The sequence below is a fragment of the Cephus cinctus genome, unplaced genomic scaffold (assembly GCF_000341935.2).
Source record: "Cephus cinctus unplaced genomic scaffold, Ccin1 Ccin1_scaffold0008, whole genome shotgun sequence".
NCBI classification, from domain to species: domain Eukaryota; kingdom Metazoa; phylum Arthropoda; class Insecta; order Hymenoptera; family Cephidae; genus Cephus; species Cephus cinctus.
In genome coordinates, this window is record NW_014332759.1 from 18,096 (window position 1) to 38,035 (window position 19,940).

At 33.0% G+C, this 19,940-nt stretch overlaps 1 protein-coding gene across 25 annotated transcripts in view; it reads right to left on the bottom strand.

Annotated features, from left to right (window-relative positions):
• Nucleotides 1-19,940, bottom strand: part of LOC107271374 (potassium voltage-gated channel subfamily KQT member 1) — a 116,237-nt gene that overhangs the window by 10,523 nt on the left and 85,774 nt on the right. For 19 of the 25 annotated variants that reach the window (XM_025091685.1, XM_025091166.1, XM_025091259.1 and 16 more), the window contains 8 exons: nt 18,377-18,487; nt 17,696-17,880; nt 16,121-16,174; nt 13,301-13,497; nt 11,623-11,730; nt 9,926-10,183; nt 3,246-3,316; nt 1,165-1,292 (listed from right to left, as the gene is read on the bottom strand). In XM_025091685.1, coding sequence (XP_024947453.1) covers nt 1,165-1,292; nt 3,246-3,316; nt 9,926-10,183; nt 11,623-11,730; nt 13,301-13,497; nt 16,121-16,174; nt 17,696-17,880; nt 18,377-18,487 — 1,112 coding nt within the window. The remainder of the gene's footprint in view (nt 1-1,164; nt 1,293-3,245; nt 3,317-9,925; nt 10,184-11,622; nt 11,731-13,300; nt 13,498-16,120; nt 16,175-17,695; nt 17,881-18,376; nt 18,488-19,940) is intronic. The other 6 variants (XM_025091320.1, XM_025091746.1, XM_025091224.1 and 3 more) reach the window with 6 other exon arrangements.

The window sequence follows — 19,940 nt, forward strand, 5'->3', positions numbered from 1 at the left end:
AAAAGTAAAAGAAAATGATTATAAATCGTTTCAAAACAAGTGATTTCATTGTAATTTTGTTCGACTATTTCATGGAAGTAACAACGCGATTGCACAGAGTGAGTTAACAAATATCTAAGATAATGTTGTAGTGTTCGACGTAACTTTTAATGAAAAATAATAAATTAGTGTTTCGTATCTCCAGTACAGTGAGAGCCGTTAACGGGAGTCTCTCTCTCTCTTCCTCCCTCTATAATTTTTTTTCTTAATGACTTGTGACATTTTTGCGAGAGAATAAATCGCCGTGAAAAATAGAGTTTTAAAATCGGTGTATTCAAAAAGTGCCTTCTTTAACTTTGTACTCTGAATTTAAATACAATAGATAAATTCCTGCAATGCTGACCCGATAGCATTGACTTCGCATGACGTATACAATAGATAATTGATAAATGAAAATATGCGGTAGGGTAAAAAATGGTAAGAGTATAAGAGCCGATAACGACGATCCTATTAAAAAAAATTATTAACCGCAAGATGGGAAAGAAAATAAAAATGAAAATCATTTGTGTATATATTCAATTGTCAAAGAAAATTTTAATAATTACAAAGATTTATAGCAGCGATGTTTAAATATCGAATAAAATTAATGTTTCGTGAATAATTGACAATTACGTATACTACGTATGTATTTTCCATCTACTCCATTTCAAGTTATAACGTAAAATCAGAAACTTTACGTTGACAAAAATCATCACTAATCACGTGTACGTGATACATAAGGAGATGGAAGGTATGAAGTTCTAATGATAACAAAAGGATTTCAATCCTTTAGCGCCGAACGTTACATATTCGTAACACTCATTTACTACACAGATTTCTACTTTATCGATTTTAGAGATTTCCCATCGGGCTCAAAGTGAGTGTCTCAAATATGTATACTAAGCTAGCAATAGATTGGTTATACAGTTATATACAGTTTGGCTTCCCCCACTAATCATCCAAGACTACTCCTTACGATGGTTGTACTATAGCGCTCGGTGTTAAAGGATTAACAATAATAATAGACAGTAACAATGGGTTGCGAAAAGGGATCAAATGTCGGACACGTATGATGCATGTGTACTGAAAAGTAGGAAAATAGAGTGGAAAAAGTTAAAAGAAAAACTCAGGCAGCGATAAGGGTACCTAGTTTGAACATTTTTCACACGGCCGAGGAGGTCGACATGGCCGGCGCTGTACTGCTCGATCACGTCCTTAACGTCATACGGCTTCAGCGCCTCCTTGAACTTGCGCCTCGCGACGAAATACTTCATCTGGCACCACACAATCATATTATCCACCAATTTAACACTGTGACGTCACCGTGCGTAACACTCGACGAGGAAAATTGTTCTGAGAGTTTGTGACTAAAATATCGTTAGCTTGTTCATATACATATAAGTGCCTTCCACTTTGTTCATTCTAAACGACGATATTCATAAAACCTCATTTGCACACGTGATAATCCGAACGTGAAAGTCTAAATAGAAATATTATATTTTTTAGCGAAATGCTATCCAATTTTTGTTTATATATTTAAATTGATGCACTAATAAAAAATGTATAGATATTTCATATATTTTAATACCGATTACCTTTCATGGTATTTCTCACTGATACATTTCTCCTCGTTGAGAATACGACATGGTTGCTTGTTCAATGCTGTATGTATATTTTCAATGTTGAGTGATACGAAAGCTGCTCGAAGCTCGTTTAATGTATTAAATTTATTTTACCAGTAAAGTGCAGCCAATTTAACTGATGATAATTCGTCATAATTTATACGCTTGATGAAATCGAGGTATCACCTGAAATACTTACTGAAAATCCTACTCTTGGATTTCCATTTGATCCTTTCGAGATCTATTATCCCTTTATGCTATCTTGCGATCTAATTGAGTATAGCGTTACATTCGAAACTCTTAAGCACGTGCGTAGAGAAAAATTTCTTCTTTTCCCTTTCGATACAAACTTAAACTTATCGCATACATATAAAGGGAATCTAAAGGGAATTTAATGGGAATCTTATCCGTCGCTTTATAAGTATTTCGATTTAAAAGCAATCGTAACGCGATAACAATGTTCTAAGCAAATATTTTAAAATTTTTATAACTGTCACTTTCCACGCTTACTTTTATCGATTTGACCTAAAAATATCAAAAGACGAATAAACCTTTAAACGTAAAAGATAATAAATCATAATATGTCTGTAGGCACAAATTTTGATCCACTATCTCCACGCGATAGTTACGCGTGCCAGGATATACGCATTTTTAATGTCCGCTTTGAACGATAACATAAATGCAATCGGATAAGCAAGTTTTAACCATTTAATAATTTTTCCAACTACGCGATATATTTTTCTGACGTTGTAAAGGACTAAAGATCACACGCGAGCCGTTACAGAGAGCGACTGCCAGAATTATTTGTAACTCCTAAGCGTTCATAAATAATAGGCAGATGGAGAGAAATCCGTAACGTAGACTCGAAGGGTCATTACGTCATTAGCATAACGACGTTTAATCCGATGGGTCAAAATTTACAGGGCGGATGCCTCGAAGAAACATGGCTTGCGAGTTTCCCGACCCTTACGGTGCTTAATGGCAAAATCAATGTAGGCCGTTCCGTTTGTAGTCGTGTACCAAGAAAGTGCAGGCCCATGTTGCACGTACTTTGATTGTCAGATCCCTAGGGTGCTGATTGACTAACCAAACACCATGGTAAACCACGTGGGACTGAGGTCATGGTCGAACGTTTTACAACTACACGAAGAGTAGTCCTATGTCTCGTAAATGTAAATGACAGTGGAAATATATTAGTATTTTAATCGTCATTTTTAAATTATAACGTGATTATAGAGAAAATGATTCCTGGTTCTGACAATTGGCTAGTTAAGCAGTTGACGGTTAATATAAAAAGAGAATATCAAATAGAATGTAAAGTGAATGAAATTCATACCAAGCTATCGGACAGGATGCACTTGGTATTATATATATATTTTCCTATGATATTATTGGCATTTCCATTACCGTAGGATGAATTAGTTAATTAGTCGATTAGCTGATTGGGTTGACTGTTATAGCCGTATCGGGAAACAATAAAGGACTATCATCGGCTTCGCGTGCGATCTTACGCCTTTTATTAGATAGATCATTTCAATTGATTGTATTATTCATAGTAAGAAAATTTTTTAATTTATGTCAAATAGATTTGAATTTAACACTCACCTTTCGTATGGCTCTAATTGCTCCTTTGTGTTGATTAGTCAATTGGACGCATCGAGGTTCTTCGTCCTCATCTGTCAAAGAAATAATTACAAGTTAATATTTTATAGGATGCACGTGCATTATGCGTTATGATTTCGTAAAGAATTTCATTGCAAGGAGCAATTATCATGAGTCAGATTCTGATACGTGGATACGTATACACATATAAAATGTTATAGGTTGAAACACAAACAATTGTTACTAACAACTTTTGCTAATTAACTACTGTGATTGCTTAGTTTTAAAATATTTATGTATGGTATGTTCATCGCGTTATATTACGATTACAAAAAGAGTTAGTTCTGGACAAGAAAAATTTTACAGTTTTAACTAATTAACAATGGGGACACGTGGACAAACAGTCTTTGCAAAATGCGTCATGCATGGGAGACTTATTTGAATTTCTTATGAGCAATACATGCGAGATCGACGGACTAATTCTCTACTGATAGGTAAGATAGTTTGATTTTCTTTCTTGCCCTTGAAGATTATGATTTAATACCGTTTTGGATTTTTAATTAAAAATAGTATTCTTTTAACGAGTTTTTTATCTATAAGGTGTCCATTTTACTTGATTCATTAGAATATCTCACGAACCGAGGGTTCAATCGAAAAAAGTTTCCTAAAAAAATGGCATGGCTTAGAGGGAGAAATGTGGGGAAAATATAATATTAGGGAAAATGTACTATTTATAATCCTGAAGTTACAGCAACAAATGCTTTCTATTTAAATAAAACTATGTATTTTTTCTTTCCAAGTTTCTCGGTTCGAAACCTATAACTTTTAGAGGAGCTATTTCTCGACTAACTCAAAGGTTGATACTGTTTTCTTCATTTGAGAGGTTACATTCAATATGCAGTATTCAGTAGAACTGTGCGGTATGAGAACCTACGATCTGATACAAACTCATTTTTTTCCAAAAGTATTTGTATTCTTTGCTGAACATGAAGCAGAGACTAAACGTCTTTTCTTTGCTTCATTTTTGGCACAGAATGCAGATACTTTACACTACTCCGTGAATTATCATACGAAACAGTTGTAATGGATAGTGGATATTGAGTGTAGCCTTTCAAATGGGGAAAACAGTGTTAACCTTTGAGTTAGTCGAGAACTGGTTCCTCTAAAAGTTGTAGTTTTTTAACCGAGGAATTTGAACAAAAAAGGAAAAATATATAGTTCTATTTAAATAGAAAGCATTTCTTGCTATAACATCACCATTTTAAGGGAAGATATTTCGCGCGTTCGTACATTACCGGACAGTGTGAAACTTTCGTGGAAAGATCGTACATATTTAAAAATAACACAATATCGTATAAATGTATGAATGAGATATTGGTCAAATGTTTTTTAGGAGAAAGACGCGTAAGAGCGTCCAATTGGACTGAAAATGATAAAATATTATCGCAGAGATTGTAAGAGGTAAATACTGTTTTAACAGTGATTCTACTTTTTTTTCCTATTATCTCTACTGCCTTTTTGGTTTAAGGATTCAGAATATGTAACACCTAGGTGCATTTGCATTAGCTCACATGAGTTAGAAAATATACGTGACAAATTTGGAAACTGAGAACACTGGATTTGATAAGAATACCATCTATTAAAATTGACTTCCTTAGCAATGAAATTAGCTGTACTGTTGCTTTTTATGCACTATGCAAGTTTGTAAAATAACATGTCCTATAACATTTCAGTAACTTGAGTTTCTGCCTTTAATATAATTAATAATGTTTTTCATAAATCATAATATTATACGCTTAATGTTACTATACTATATCACAATTATTCGAAAGAAACTGTTATAATTATTATTATAATAAAACACAATTATGATTGCCAGCCAGAAACTGCTTCATTAAACTGATAAATTAAAGGTTTAAGGAATTTGAATTTACAATGGTTTAACGCATTTAAGATTTCATGGCAGAGAATTACCACATGACTTATCATTTTAGATAATACAACTGTATATTTAATTTGGATAACACCACTGTACATTTTCTTCAGAAGTCAATTTTTTTTTATTGACTTAAAAAATACTTTAGACCCTGTAAAATGTGGGGCAAAAGTCTCATACCGGATTGCAGACTGATGGTAAAAAATTTGTATTTATAGAATGTTCAATATATTCACGCCTAATACTCATTTGTAAGCTTTGAACGCGTTTTTCTCAAAACATGATTTTTCAAAACGGCACGCAGCATAACTTCAACAATTTTCACCCTTTTCATTCCAAATTTTAACCACATATTAAAAATTACATTTCAAAGAGAACTACGTAGGGGATTTTCGATAAGTCGATTTAAACATTATTTATAAACAAATGAATGCCATTTTTTCGACAAAAAATTAACGATTTTATTCAAACACTCGTCAATCGCTCAAAAATCAATATTTCTAAAATCCCCTACGTAGTTCTCTAGCTATTATCATGAAGATTAAGTGGAATTTTTGTTTTATTCAAAGTTAAAATCTGCATTAGCTACACTGCGTGCCACAGAGTGCCTCAAATTCAACGTGCCTTGGGCGAATGGCTCTAATGGCGCCATTTTTATTCATATTTGTGTCATAATTTTTGCTCTTGTACTTAAATATAATGTTAATAACTCCACCAAAGATTATTATTCTACTACCTTTCCTTCCTTGTCAAAAAAATTACCAAAAAAACGCCTTTTTTCGGGCGTTTACAGTGGTGTTATCCCTTAAACTAACACATACTGTAAGATATAATTTTCTATTTAATTCAAAGAAAGTTATCTTTACACTTAAAGACCATTTTCTTGACAATTGTTTAATATCGATAATTTAACTTTCTTCATCACAATAATATTGGTGAATAATTATATGATCGCTATTGTTTTAAACATATACATATATGTATATAATGTAAACAAAAAATAAAGAATTGTTTAACATAAATGTTCATGTATCTGATAGAATTTTTATATTATTTCTAGTTAGTGTATCATAAATATGCGAAATAAAGAATTTGCAAAAAAACTATTCATCAAATAAATATACTGATAAGTTTTGCGCGTACGGACATCTTTAATATAAGTGACATGAGAGAATCCTGAAATGTCAGGTTATATATGATTGCGTGAGGTGAGTGCTATAAGGCGTAATACCATACCAAAAATACGTATGTTGCGCATATGTGAGAATGCGTGAGGCACGTGCGAGAGGAAGTACTGGCCAGAGAAGCCGGAAGGGCCAAAGACGGGTCAATCCGATTGACGAACCCTGACACGAATGAATGAGCTGAGAAGCATCGGAGGATGAAACGAGAATGACATAAAAGTTAAGGAGGACAACGTATGAAATTTCAAGTGTGACAAGCCATGAACGTCTAAAAGTTATTATATAAAATTTATAAAAAAAAGAAGCTTTTTATTAAGCTACTAAATTTATATGCAGCTTTACGGACAAATAAAATTAAATCATTGTTCTTGAATTTAATATACAGATACATATTCCTTGCTTCATCTTCGTTGTTCTATAAAATTCAGTTAAGTTGTATAATTCATGAAATTAGCACCTTCAATCGATATACACTGGTTAAGCAGTTTATGATTACATTAAATAATGTGAATATAGTCGTTAAGGTAGAACATTGCATAATAAGTGTACAGAATTAATTAAAACAGCCACAATTTGAAGTGAATGCACTAGTTTGATTTAGCGAGGTGCATAAAGTGCTTTTTGAATATTAAAATATCTTGCACGCTTCTATTCTACAGATAGTGTAGCATATGTGACACGGTATTAAATGAAAATTGTGTATGAGTATAAAATACACCTATGCCATTGCTGATGGTTGTGTTGAAATTTAATGAAAGCAAAAAAAGGCTGTAGGATGCTCAACTTTAAAAATACATGATGTCTGCATTCGCAATGCTATTTTTTTTTATTGACTTTACTACTTTTTTTTGGCAATGAAATTTGCATCAAATATTCCCTTTTGCTACGCAAAGTCATGCCCAACGTATATTCGACTTCTAAACTTCATTTCATTAACGTTCGAAACTCTATCGATTCAAAATTTAAATCGTGAAAATCCTAAATAACACAAATGCGACTGACAGGTTTTAATCAATCGCAGAAAATATATTTATGTCAAGTTTCGATCATCGCTTCTGTAGTAATTTTATAACGAATAAATAACTAGCGTACAAAGTGTAGAAGAAAATTGTCAATGCGACTATTTCACATCTTCACTTAGTATCTTTTTTACAAATTGCCTATACCAGCAAATACTAATATCTACATTGAACAATTATGTCACGTTTTAACTTTAGCGTCTGAATAACATTTAAAATTTTGAAAATTAAAATTATTGTCTTCCAAATTTTATAAATAGCACTGTGAAAATCATGAAATTTTTGTAATATTATTCGTAGCTCCAGTCAGTATGCAGTCGTATGCTTCCATCTTCGTAGATAATTCTTCCTTGCACGCGTGAATGAACAGCTTGAATCTACCCAGTGAACATTTTTTCCCGCAACTGAGATAAAATTAATGCAAAACTTATCGAATATTACATCTCGATGTTATTATTTTAAAAATATGGTATGAGACATTCGAATCGTCATTTGAATTTCCAGCGCTTCACTTTTGGATGAAACTGTACATCCAGATTATCGATTGCCAAAAAAGATGATCATTCATTCGCTGTTGACTCGCGTTTACTTTAATGTGTGGTAAAGGATAAAGTGTCAATACGGATCATCACATCCATTTAAATTAAACGTAGAAAATAACAAACTCTGCTTCTCTTGTACGAATTAAAATTTTGATTACCGTATACTTCACGTGTCTTTCCAATTTGTCAATGACAAATAGTTATTTATAAACATTAACTTACTTCGTATATGATCTGTGAGTAATTAACGCAAATAGATGCTGTAAGCTATATACACTTCTCTAAAGTATTTTATTAGAGTGATAACACGTTGAATCCGTTTCCCGTGTGCTTGCACGTATTACTACGATGGCATTTATTACGTGTAATTCCAGACTCGGTGGTATAATCATATAAAAGTTGAAATTTGTGCGATCGTGATAACTCTGGTGCATAGTTGCTATCGTGTAACTTTTTTAACAATACTGTGTTTAGGTCAATCCTAACTTTGAAATTGTGCAAATTCTAAACGTTCTACATATAAAGTTTCTTTATGATGCGACGCAACGTACACGTGGTATGCGAATAGATATGTGAATAGATACATATGCACATTTTACGAATTCATTGGGACTAGTTGCAGATTTTTGAGAATAAGAATGGAAAGTAGAGGAAAATATTTTTTCGGGACACGCAATGGATCCTTATACGCACTGGATATTTTTACTGTCGGTAGGAAATCTAAGGTATTGACTTATTACCTAAAAGGATTGAAAGGAGGAGCGTCTACGGATTTCTTTGTAATAGTCGTTTGTGTAAAATCCCTTTGGATTTTCGGAGAATTTGTCTAAAAGTCTAAACAATTCGTCTGACAATTCGTCTAAAACATTTCCTCTAAAATATTTCGTCCAATAACAATTGGTCCAGAATACGGTAATTGTTCGCATTGGAATTTTTCCAATTTTTCAAATATTTTATACTTTTTATTTTTGCAAACAATTATATTTCGAAAGTTTCTCAACGACAGCCAGAAATATTCATAGTAATTTTCAACTTTGTCGGGGAAATATCTATAGAACTTTTTAACAGTAGCGAAAGGTATCTATAGAGTGTTTCAACTACAACGAGAAACTTTCAGAGTTTTTCACTTTCGAATATATAAAAAATTTAATGGTTTTTGGGCACATAGCTATTAAAAAAAATTGTTTTAGACGAATTGCTTTAGATGAATTTTCTCTGAACGATGTCTTTGAGTATGTATAGATGAATCGATATAAATATTGTGAAATGAAAACATAGGTAAATTCAATTTTGACAACACTATTCAAAAAGATAGTCAATGTACACGTTTTCAAGTTTCTGTGAGTCTATTGAAAATGCTGAATCCGCACAGACGGAGAAAAGGAATAGTGTACAGATATGGACTATATATGCAAATAATGTTAACAATGAAAACGTTTTGTAAGCTTGTTGGCATGAAAAAAAGATTTTACGTGCTGCTCCATAAAATTTAATGGGCCTTCATATCAAGCAATGTCTCCATGATACACTATAAAATCAAGCTTTACAAGCCCACAATATTTTCGTCGACAATTTAATCAAAACCACATTCCTCGATTTAAATACAGTAAAACCGCGCATGGTATCAACGTATGTACAGAAACAATGCAATATACATTTGACAATTGTAAAATTGTGAATAACCACAGCAATAAAAAAGACTCTGCTAATAAAAATGACTGCTAAAAACGATTTAAAAAAATGTATCATCAAAAATTTTAAAATGCGTTCTACCGTTTAGAATAAAAAATAAGACCTATAACAGATCCATCGTAATGGTGGAAATGAAATGCAAGTATAAAAGTACATGGTACAAGTGCATATACGAAAATAATAAAAACACAATGTAAAGTATGAGAAACGCACGTGAGTTGGTATGACCCATAAAGGGACGTAGGATTCGAAGCATGGGAGTTGTGAAAAAAATATAAAAAAAAAAAGAGAAAGAGTGGTTCGAGCATACATTTGTCTGAGGTTGGAGAAACTGTCGGGGATCCAGGCGAGATTGGTAGAATGCTGGTAAGCGTGGGCAGTAGAGGTAGCGTGGAAATAGCATGTGGTGGAGGCATCAGGCCTGCGAGGGCCAATGGCAAGGTTGAAGATGTCTCGCCAAGGCGACCGATCAATCCATCCAATCGAAGTTCACGAAGCTCCAAAGTCGACGACGATTTGCCCAGTCGACATTTTCCTCCGCCGTTTGCTTCGCCGCCACCACCACATCCTGATTCAGTGGCCATAATTCTCATTCTTGAACCATCTAGACACACTCTTGGCTCCTACCGAGCTCCTTCAACTTGTTTTAGAAATTCTCAATTGGCTTCTTAATTCTTGAATGTCTTTTCCCACGTGTTTCGTTCGAGATTCTACTTTGCTTGAACTCTTAGTACGTTTATAATTGGTTGGATTAATTAAGCAGATAATATTTTATTACGATGAAAATGAATCGCGATCATTTTTTTTTAAATATATGCCAATATTCATAATTTTGATAAGTATTATAAAGAGTTATATTAACCTTTTTGTTATTATTTTTATATTCTCTGTATATATATTTATATGATTTTTCTTTTTAGGTACAGAATGTAATTTATGGAATTAACTTTTATGATCAACAGATGAAACTTAAAAAAAGTGTCAAACTGTTCTTGATAAAAATTTCTGTTTGTATAGAATTATTCAATAAGTAAAATCCTTTAGAAGATCTTTGCAAGCAATTGGAAATATTACTGGTACTGTTAAATTAGATATCTAGAAATCCATTGAGGACTCGAGGAATATTGAACCTTATTAAAATTAATAAATACTTTCCTTAGATACCTAAAGAAATCTGTATTAAATTATCTTATCCAATTACTTCGTAGAGTGGATAAATGTACTTCTTAATCAAAAGACAATAAATGAGATCGCTGTATTGATTCTGTAATTTTCAATATCTTTCCAAAATAAACTTTTCATTGAGTCAACTGATTATTGCGAAATTAATGAATCTCAAAATTGGAATGTAAAATACTTCATTAAATCAATAACTTACATAAATTTATAAAATTTCTCAAGTATTATTAAATATTGATGTATCCATAAATACCGTACATAGAATGGAAAAAGATTTTCACTATTACTAAGTATTTTCAAAAATATTTCTGAGATATTTTGTCAAACCACGTAAAGGTACTAAATATTTTTAATTGCATACTTCCTGGGGTTCCATTGTTTATATATACTTTTAAATTTTAAAAGAAACAATCAAGTTAATTACAATTCCTAATTTTTCTGTCTTTCGACCAAAATTAAGAGCTGTTAATGAATCTCGAAAAGCTGTCCTGCACAAATTGCAAGGTTAAAGCAAAACATAGAAGAATGAAGATAATCCATGCGATTATAAAAAAAACGAATATACCAATAGATTATTAAGAAATCCATCGAAGTCTCGAGAGTAAGTACACATTGATCTAGTGCAGCCAACATTATGTGAAGAATCGTAAAATACGGAAGCAAAATTTATTTGGCTTAAATATTAAAGAGATAGGTAATATGTAGTAGAAATTGGAAATAAATATTTTCTAGATTGGAAAACGTACCGGCCTTACCAATTGCATTAATAATGTTACTTGAAATATGTAGAAATATCGATATATATTGATTGGTAGATTAATCGCTTACCGTCTGAATTTTTCTTGGAAAGTGCTGTTTCCGTAACAGAATCCTCTGAGTGGCTGGCGTTTAGTTGTCTTCCACCGGCACCATTATTATTATTATGCCCTGTGCCCCCTTAAGAAAATAAGGATAATGAATTAATGATAGAGGGTGTCGTAATGATAGACACCCAGATACAGGGTGTCCTACTTTAAATGATTCATTAGAATATCTTATGAACTAAAGGTTAATCGAAAAAAGTTTCTTATAAAAGTGGCATGGTTTAGGGGAAGAAATGTGAGAAAAATATAAGGCGAAACGTAGTATTTAGAATGGTGATTTTATAGCAAGAAACGCTTTCTATCTAAATGGAATCATACATACATGTCTTTTTCAAGTTCCTATGTTGAAAATCTGTAACTTTGAGAGTGTAACCAATTCTTGACTAACTCAAAGGTAAACACTGTTTCCCCCATTTGAAAGGCGAAATTCAATATTCAGTATCCAATCCAACTGTGCCGTATGAGAATCTACAATCTGATAAAAACTCATCTATTTCCAAGAATATCTACATTCTGTGCTGAAAATAACGCAGAGAAGAGACGTTGAGTTACGCGGTACATCCTGGGTAACAATAACAAATTTCCATAACTCAATGTCTCTTCTCTGCTTCATTTTCAGCACAGAACGCTGATACTTTTGGAAAGAAAATGTGTTTGTGTCAAACAGATTATCATACTGTACAGTTGTACTAGATACTGGATATTGAATTTAGCCTTTCAAATGGAGAAAACAGTGTTAACCTTTCAGTTAATCGAGAAATGGTTCCTCTAAAAAAGACAGGTTTTCCATCGAGGAACTTGAAAAAAAAGATAAAGTATATGATTCTATTTAAGTAGAAAGCATTTCTTGTTGTAACATCACCATTTTAAATACTACGTTTTCCCTCATAATTTTCCCACATACCCCCCTCGCAACCATGCCTATTTTATAGACTTATTTCGATTAAGTCCTTAGTTTGTCAAATATTCTAATGAATCATTTAGAATGGGACAGCCTGTATAAGTACAAGATTATTTAGCTGGAAAAGTTATACCAATGAAGATTAGTTCAACGATATACATAGATGGCTTATATGTACATTTCGAGAATGATGCACAAAATTAAACATATAAATTGAATTTTAAATACTCGATCCATATTCTAATCTTTTAGTCGCTATAATAAGTTACTAGGTTAAGTTTAAAGAGAATTAAAAATTTATCAGACTTGTCTAAATACATGAAACACTAACGACAAAATTTAATAAAGTGATATTGAGAAAAAATTAACTCCGTGCTTCTGTCTCGTCCTTGGTCTAGTTTTTCTAATAAAAGCATAAAACGAAAGAAGAATGATAACCGAAAGTAAAACAAGGACCGAAGTTATCGAGGACTCTACAAGGTTTTTTCATATTAAAAAGCCAGACCTCTAAGTTTCAAGAAAGATAAGTTTTTTCGCTAGCAAAAACAGGAAAGGTTTGACAAAAAAATGTTCGATCTTCATTATTTACAGCGTAAGGAGCAAAAGGTGTTTCTAAAGATAAGGAAAGGTCTCTACAAATAATTTAACGATTATCACTATCGGTCAGTTAAAACAAATAACGAATCCTTATGTTAGCCAAGTTGTAATGAAGAAAAACGAAAGTTCATTGAAGTATAATTACCCAGATTTTCAGCAGACGCGTTCATGTCCGCAAATCCTCTAGGTGCATTGTCCCGACGATGAGGTTGATGGGCCGAGTGGGTCTGATGCCCAGACTTGTGCAGGCTTGGACTGTGAAGCGAAGTACTTTTGTGTCGTCTAATAGTCGGCAGTCGACTGACGAAGGACGCGTTGTGCTTAAAGCTGGAAGAGACGCGGCTGTCAACAGATACGAGTCAAGTGCAGTTATCCCTTTTGGTCGAGTGGTTCGATGCTTCTATGCTTTGGTAATTCGATACGACGATACTTCGATACATCGATCGAAGGGCTTATGGCTGATCTTTTTCTCGATAAAGTCGACGAGACTATCCTTCGCTTTGAATAGCGTCATATGACTTTTATAACCTGAAAAACTATTCCTCCTCATTGACAATGTGCATAAGTAAGGTACTGATAGAGGAATAGAGGCTTTATAATGAGAATAACAATTCGATTTCTGGAATCTAAGTATTTTGGAAATAATTTGATATGTATATCATATTGATTGAATTAAAATATTTAAATTGAAAACATTATTTAAATTGATAAATGTGTTTGTGCTTGCTTTCATTTTATTATCGAGTTTCTTATAAGTCATATTTATAAAACTGATAGCATTCACCTACGTGAATATAATATATTATATGTACTATACACGAATGACATACATTTTTTGTTAAAATCACGCAAGTCCGACGTGTCTGACGAACTGACTAAGAAAATGTTAAAGTGAATAGTTACGCTATGCAGTGTATCAACGTGTTCAAAAGTCGAATCAAGAATTACAATAAACCTGTTATTGTAACAACTACAATAACATGAAAACCTTCAATTTCCTTGTCCCATTGTCTATTCGGGTGACTGTAAGATCATTTCTGATACGCTTGAGAATAATTCAGCGTTTCGTGGATTATTACTTCGTACATAAATCATTTTCCAATTTCAGTTACAAGAGCTCTTAACACCTATAGAAATCAATTTTTCCTGTTTACGGTGTCTGGCAGTTCAGGGCGAGGAAGCACGTGTTTCTTAATTACTTAGAAACTTTGTATACCCTTACGTCAGCAAGCACATGAATATTCTATTAGGAAAGTTCACGTCGATGACTTATGAAAAGATTTCAACGAGTGTAGCTACCTATTATCTCTTCGTTCCTTTGAAAATAAATCGAACGTTGATAGGCAGTGCCCCAGTGAATATCAATGCCTAAGGGAAATGAGGAATGGTGATAAGGTGACAGTATACTGATAGAATCTGGGTTATCTGTTCTTCGCTTCTCATTAATTATATCCATCGAGAAAATCCCTACTCAACAACAACATTAGACTCTGTCAAAAAATCAGCGACTCAGTTACGGCATTAACTAAGAAAAATTGCTCATAATCTAAATCCTATACGTATAACTAAGATAGAATTACGTAAACGAAGAAATTAATTTTTAGAAACTTAAAAAAATCTACATAAATGGGTAAACCACTATGCCGAAACAGATCCTATAATTATAAGTATATAATAAGAATGAATCGTGTATAAGCAGTACATGATCATTATCTTGCAGTAATGTGTAACGAATGTGAAATGTAAATTGTGCCTTTACGATTAGATCTCTCGTGACTAATTTCCTTGTAATGTGACGCAGTCATGATACCGTAAACTTTTACGTTACGTTAACGTTTCCTATTCGACCTGCAATGTCATCCTCTATCAGTAAATCTCACGAGATCTAATAGCAACCCGATCTCATTGTCAGTTTGCCTAACCTATTTCCTACATCCCCAGGATCCATCTCCCTATGGTGAGTATAACCTATCACGATCTTTACTTAGCAACATCGGCGTCATTGATTAGTCGTGTTCATTGAGACTAGAAACTTTTTTCTGTGTGTACAAAAAATAAGTTTTTTATTAATAGATTTAATTTTCAAAGGATCATCATGGACGAAATATGAAAAATAAAAATGTGTTAGAAATATTATTCGCATGAAAGGGAGAACGGAAATTGAGATTACAAGGAAAACGATTTTGAGTTTTCTCAAAAACCGAATACCGATAATTAATGAGTAATAACTTATATAAAGTATAATATTGTAATAAGTATACGTATACCACAAATATATGTATGTATAATCACATACATGCGATTTCAAAAATTTCCTATTGAAATTCCGGTGCACGAAGACCACGTGAGCTAATCCGTGAGAATTGTTAGAAAATTATTTGAATTTTGTGTCAAGTTACATGTCGAGATCGAGATATTCTAATATAGGTAAAGCTTATGGCATTAATTTGCTTACCACTGATTTCTTATGTCATTTACATCCGACAATTTTTTTGTTCGTCATCAAAATAGTATGACCTAAATTTTGTACCCTTTATTTGTTGCTGTCAATGCGTGTATTTTAATTACATATGTCACTCATACATTCATTACCTTTCACATGCATCTATGTCAAGAAATTATATCATCGAATACACGATGAAAGTTTCATTGTAGAAAAAGTTTAGAATAAGAAGACAAGCAAGGAAAAAAAAGGTCGTAGAGAAATATAGAAATGCAAATAATAGGATAAAGAGGACGGAATTAATTAAATCGAGAGAAACAGAGAGACGCGGAAAGAGAGTATGAGAAAGTAAATAAGAGGAGAGGTAATTTTAAGAATGCAATTGGTCGAGAAAGGACGAATGATAAAAGTAAAAAAAGGATTATAATGAAATCTCATGGCTGAAGTAAATCTTCTTAAGTGGTCCGGCCGATCAGTCTGCTTAAAAGGACGAATTAGAAATGAGAAAAACGGCGAACTCACATGGCGGCGGCAGGCAGAACTTGACGAACGCCACCTCCGCCCTCGTCCTTTCCACTGAGGACGTCAATCCAGAGAAAATCCAGAGAATCCATGAAAATCCAGAGAAATCCAAGAGAGCGAGCATGCATTCGCAAAAAGGACAGGAGCTTATTTGTCGCCCGTATCACGAAAACTTTAGATGTTCGTAAAAAAAAAAATAAGAAATAAAAAAAAGTATACAATTTAGATAATTTGATAACGAGGGTCGTGAACAAATTGTCGTGGCAGTGAATACGATTAGATGAATGTTCATTAAGTAATGAAAAGTATTCCAAGGTCGCATTATTTTATTTAAAGAGAAATAAACGATTGAAAAATAATAAAAGTTTAAAAACAACGCGTTGCAATTATATGTATAATGCAAAAAATAAATAAAAAGAGTGCTGAAATCTTGACAAAAATTAAATATTACGAATGCCATGGTGCCTCGATAAATAAATTTGATTATTTTCATGTCGTTCTTGATAAACAGAATGCAATACGATGCAAAACTTTGCGAAAATGCAGTTGCTTGCATTTCCGCTAAGTTTTTGTCGCATCAAAAGTTGCGAAGGTACCTGACGGAAACCGACTGTAAGAAGTAGATTCGATATTGTGACTTAAGATGGTCGAATATTAGCAAAATTGACCAAGTTTCTGAAGAAAGAGACCGTTAGAATCCTCTTTTTTTTTTAATTTCTGTCCCGTGTTGTCAGCGACCTCGTCCTCGTCTTCGTGTACCACTGTGATTACTTCGCCGTAAGAAAAAAAGAGAAAATCAAGAAAACTGTAATATAGAAGTCTTCGATATAAGAGAGAAAAAATTGAAAATTTATATAACAAAAAATGAATATATCATTAATTCCAATTTTGAAGATCTTACGATAAGGGAGAACAATCATCGGATTCGAGGAAATATAAGACACGCTAAGAGAACATGAGAAAGGTTTTGTTCTTTTTATGATTCTGCGTTGATAGAAAAATATGTGAATTGAAAAGTCATCAGAGTGAATAGAAGCATTAAGGCACAGAATAAAAGATAAAGTAGAAAATACAGCGCTGATATGAGTTTCCGTAAAAGTGTAGATATCTCATAAAAACGTCAATTTACGTATATAAATAAATTCATAAAAGAATATGTCAAAGGGTAATAGAGAAAAGGAAAAGAAGCAGCTGTGGTAAAGAAAAGAAAGGAATGTGAAGTTGATGAAAAATTCAAGAAGAAAGTAGTAGAAGAGAAAGAACGAGTGAAGTTGCATAATGGCACAGTGAGAAAAAATAAATCATTTAAAGAATCAAAAGATTAGTTATAGTATCAACGTATTATGATAAGACAATAATATTGAAGTATCTAATTGTAAGGCAAAACACGTTAACCTACCAATACATAAAATTAAAGTTTAATTTATCGACAGTTGAGCAGTAGTCAAGTAAATTTGAATGAACAAGGGGTGAATGACTACAATAAACCTTTATGATGCATGCATTATTTAAGCGAATATAAAGAATATACCAAAAGACTAATGAAAGCATAATTAGAAAAGGTGATTTACTGACCTCGGCGGACTTGGAAGTGGAATTTGATGAATTTTCCAAGTGGCAACGCTCACGCTGTGTTCATCCGCAGCATAACATCGCCATAACGCTTGTATCAGACTAGCTGCAGGTTGTCTTCTACGGATCATATGCTTTTGCCTTTGTTGTTGTTGTACTTTTAAGGCAAAACCAGAGCCTAGTATTCCCTAAATGAATAAAAATGAAACCAGTTAAAGTACTAAAATTGACCAAAATAATATTACGTATATCTTAGTAGTCATCAATCAAATTTGATTCTCATAACGAGGCGACTTTTATTTGGTATTCCTAAAAACTTTCAAAAGTTTAACGTCAGATGTTAAATTTCTAATGACAAAATATTACTGCAATCCACTTTATTAAACTTGCAAGAATGTTGCTTTTGAACGTGTTGGAATTGCAAAATTACAGCGCTCGTGTTTTAGCATACCTATGAAGTTCAAATTTTTTTATAGATGGATCTTATGTTAGCTGTGAAGATCATTGATATTATTTAGCCCCGCTTTCCTCAATATGAATTCTATTGTAGTATTGAATTTTTCACTTTCTTGTATCTTACAACAAATTGAGCATAGCTATGCATTTACCATGCAGTGTAGTATTATGGCGATTGTAATTTAATAAAAATGTACCAATCGCGATAAATATAACAGACACACTTACGGCGGGTAAGGCAAAGAATGATATTCCAAGAAGGGCACAAAATGATGCAATAACTTTTCCTTGCCATGTTTTTGGCACAGCATCGCCATAGCCAACTGTACAGAGAGTAATCTGAAACAATATAATATTTTGTTTTTATCCGATTATCCCGTCCTAGTACAGGCTTAGATAAGACCTCGACAGGCCTTCGATATTCAAAATGAAATTTCTACTCAGGATTAATCAAATATAGTATCGAACCTAATTGTAACTATGTATTACGTGAAAAAAAAAATAACTTTTTCATTTGCATGTCAGTTAACAAGAGATCAGGCAGAGTACCTCGCGTGTTGTACGTCGCGATTCCATTGCGATCTGGTTTTGATCTCACCGGGATTCCGGTCGATTGAACGACATTCGTTAACGTCTACTGGGCTTCATAAAAATACCGCAATGCGGAAAACTTATGCATACTACTATGAAACGTATTGATAATTTATATCTCTAATTTTCAAAGTTTCAGGATCATTCTATTATCTAATTCTACTATAAGAAGATTTTTCCTATAGACCCTCCTATAAGTTTCTTCTCTTAAAGAAAAACTGACGAAAGTTTTGGCAGACTTTAAAATGAACATTAATTATTGCTGTAAAAAAAAATGTTCTAGAGTACGAGTAAGAAAAATACTTTGTCAGAATTCAATAGATCTAAATTACTGGGTTCCATACAGAAAAAAAGTGTATTGAACAAATTACCACGAGATATAGGTAAATTTTACCACGTGGCATGAAACAACGTATCTACAAAAGATTACCCGATAAAAGAAGCAAGAAACTTCAAATTGTTATGTACATTGGAGGAAATCCAATCGTCGCATAGCAAATTTCTGCGTACCCACAGTATAATAAACAATGTCACATAGCAGAGCTCGTTACGTAAAATTCTATTTCATGAAAACATTATTCCACACCCGAAATTTTTGATTCTAGATAATGAATTCGACTATACTAACCGCAATAATTACTACGTAAAAGTATTTTCGGCTGTGAAGATGATAACTTGTGTTATTTGAACTTTTGTGCTTTTGAACACTTTTTTCCCCCGTGTATCGGTGTCTTTTTATAACTATTGTATGATTTAAGCTTGAATTTATTCCTTATAAAAAAATTGAATATTGTAGGTTGTCGTGTAAGGCCTAATAGACATAAGGCAGACAATAATTTTATTTAAATAAACAAAAAAAAAGAATAACTAAAACAAACAAAATGTTCTATCATAATAAAACAAAAATAGTATATTGTGCACCGAGAGCGAAAACGGGCATTTCTGTGCCGCGTATAAAGTTGAGGTTTCCGAGGCGAAGCCGAGGGGTACTCAACTTTATACAAGGCACAAACGCCCGTTTTCTCTCGAGTTTCACATACTATTTTCTTCAACAGCGGAGCGAACGCGAGTTTTCACGTAGTGGGTGATTCTTGGGTCGGTAAAAATAAGCAGGTTAGTTTGGTACCTTAGGAATTCACAATGAAACATCTGTGCATCGTACAGCTTACGTGAAAAAAACAATTGCCCCGGTGGTAGCTGG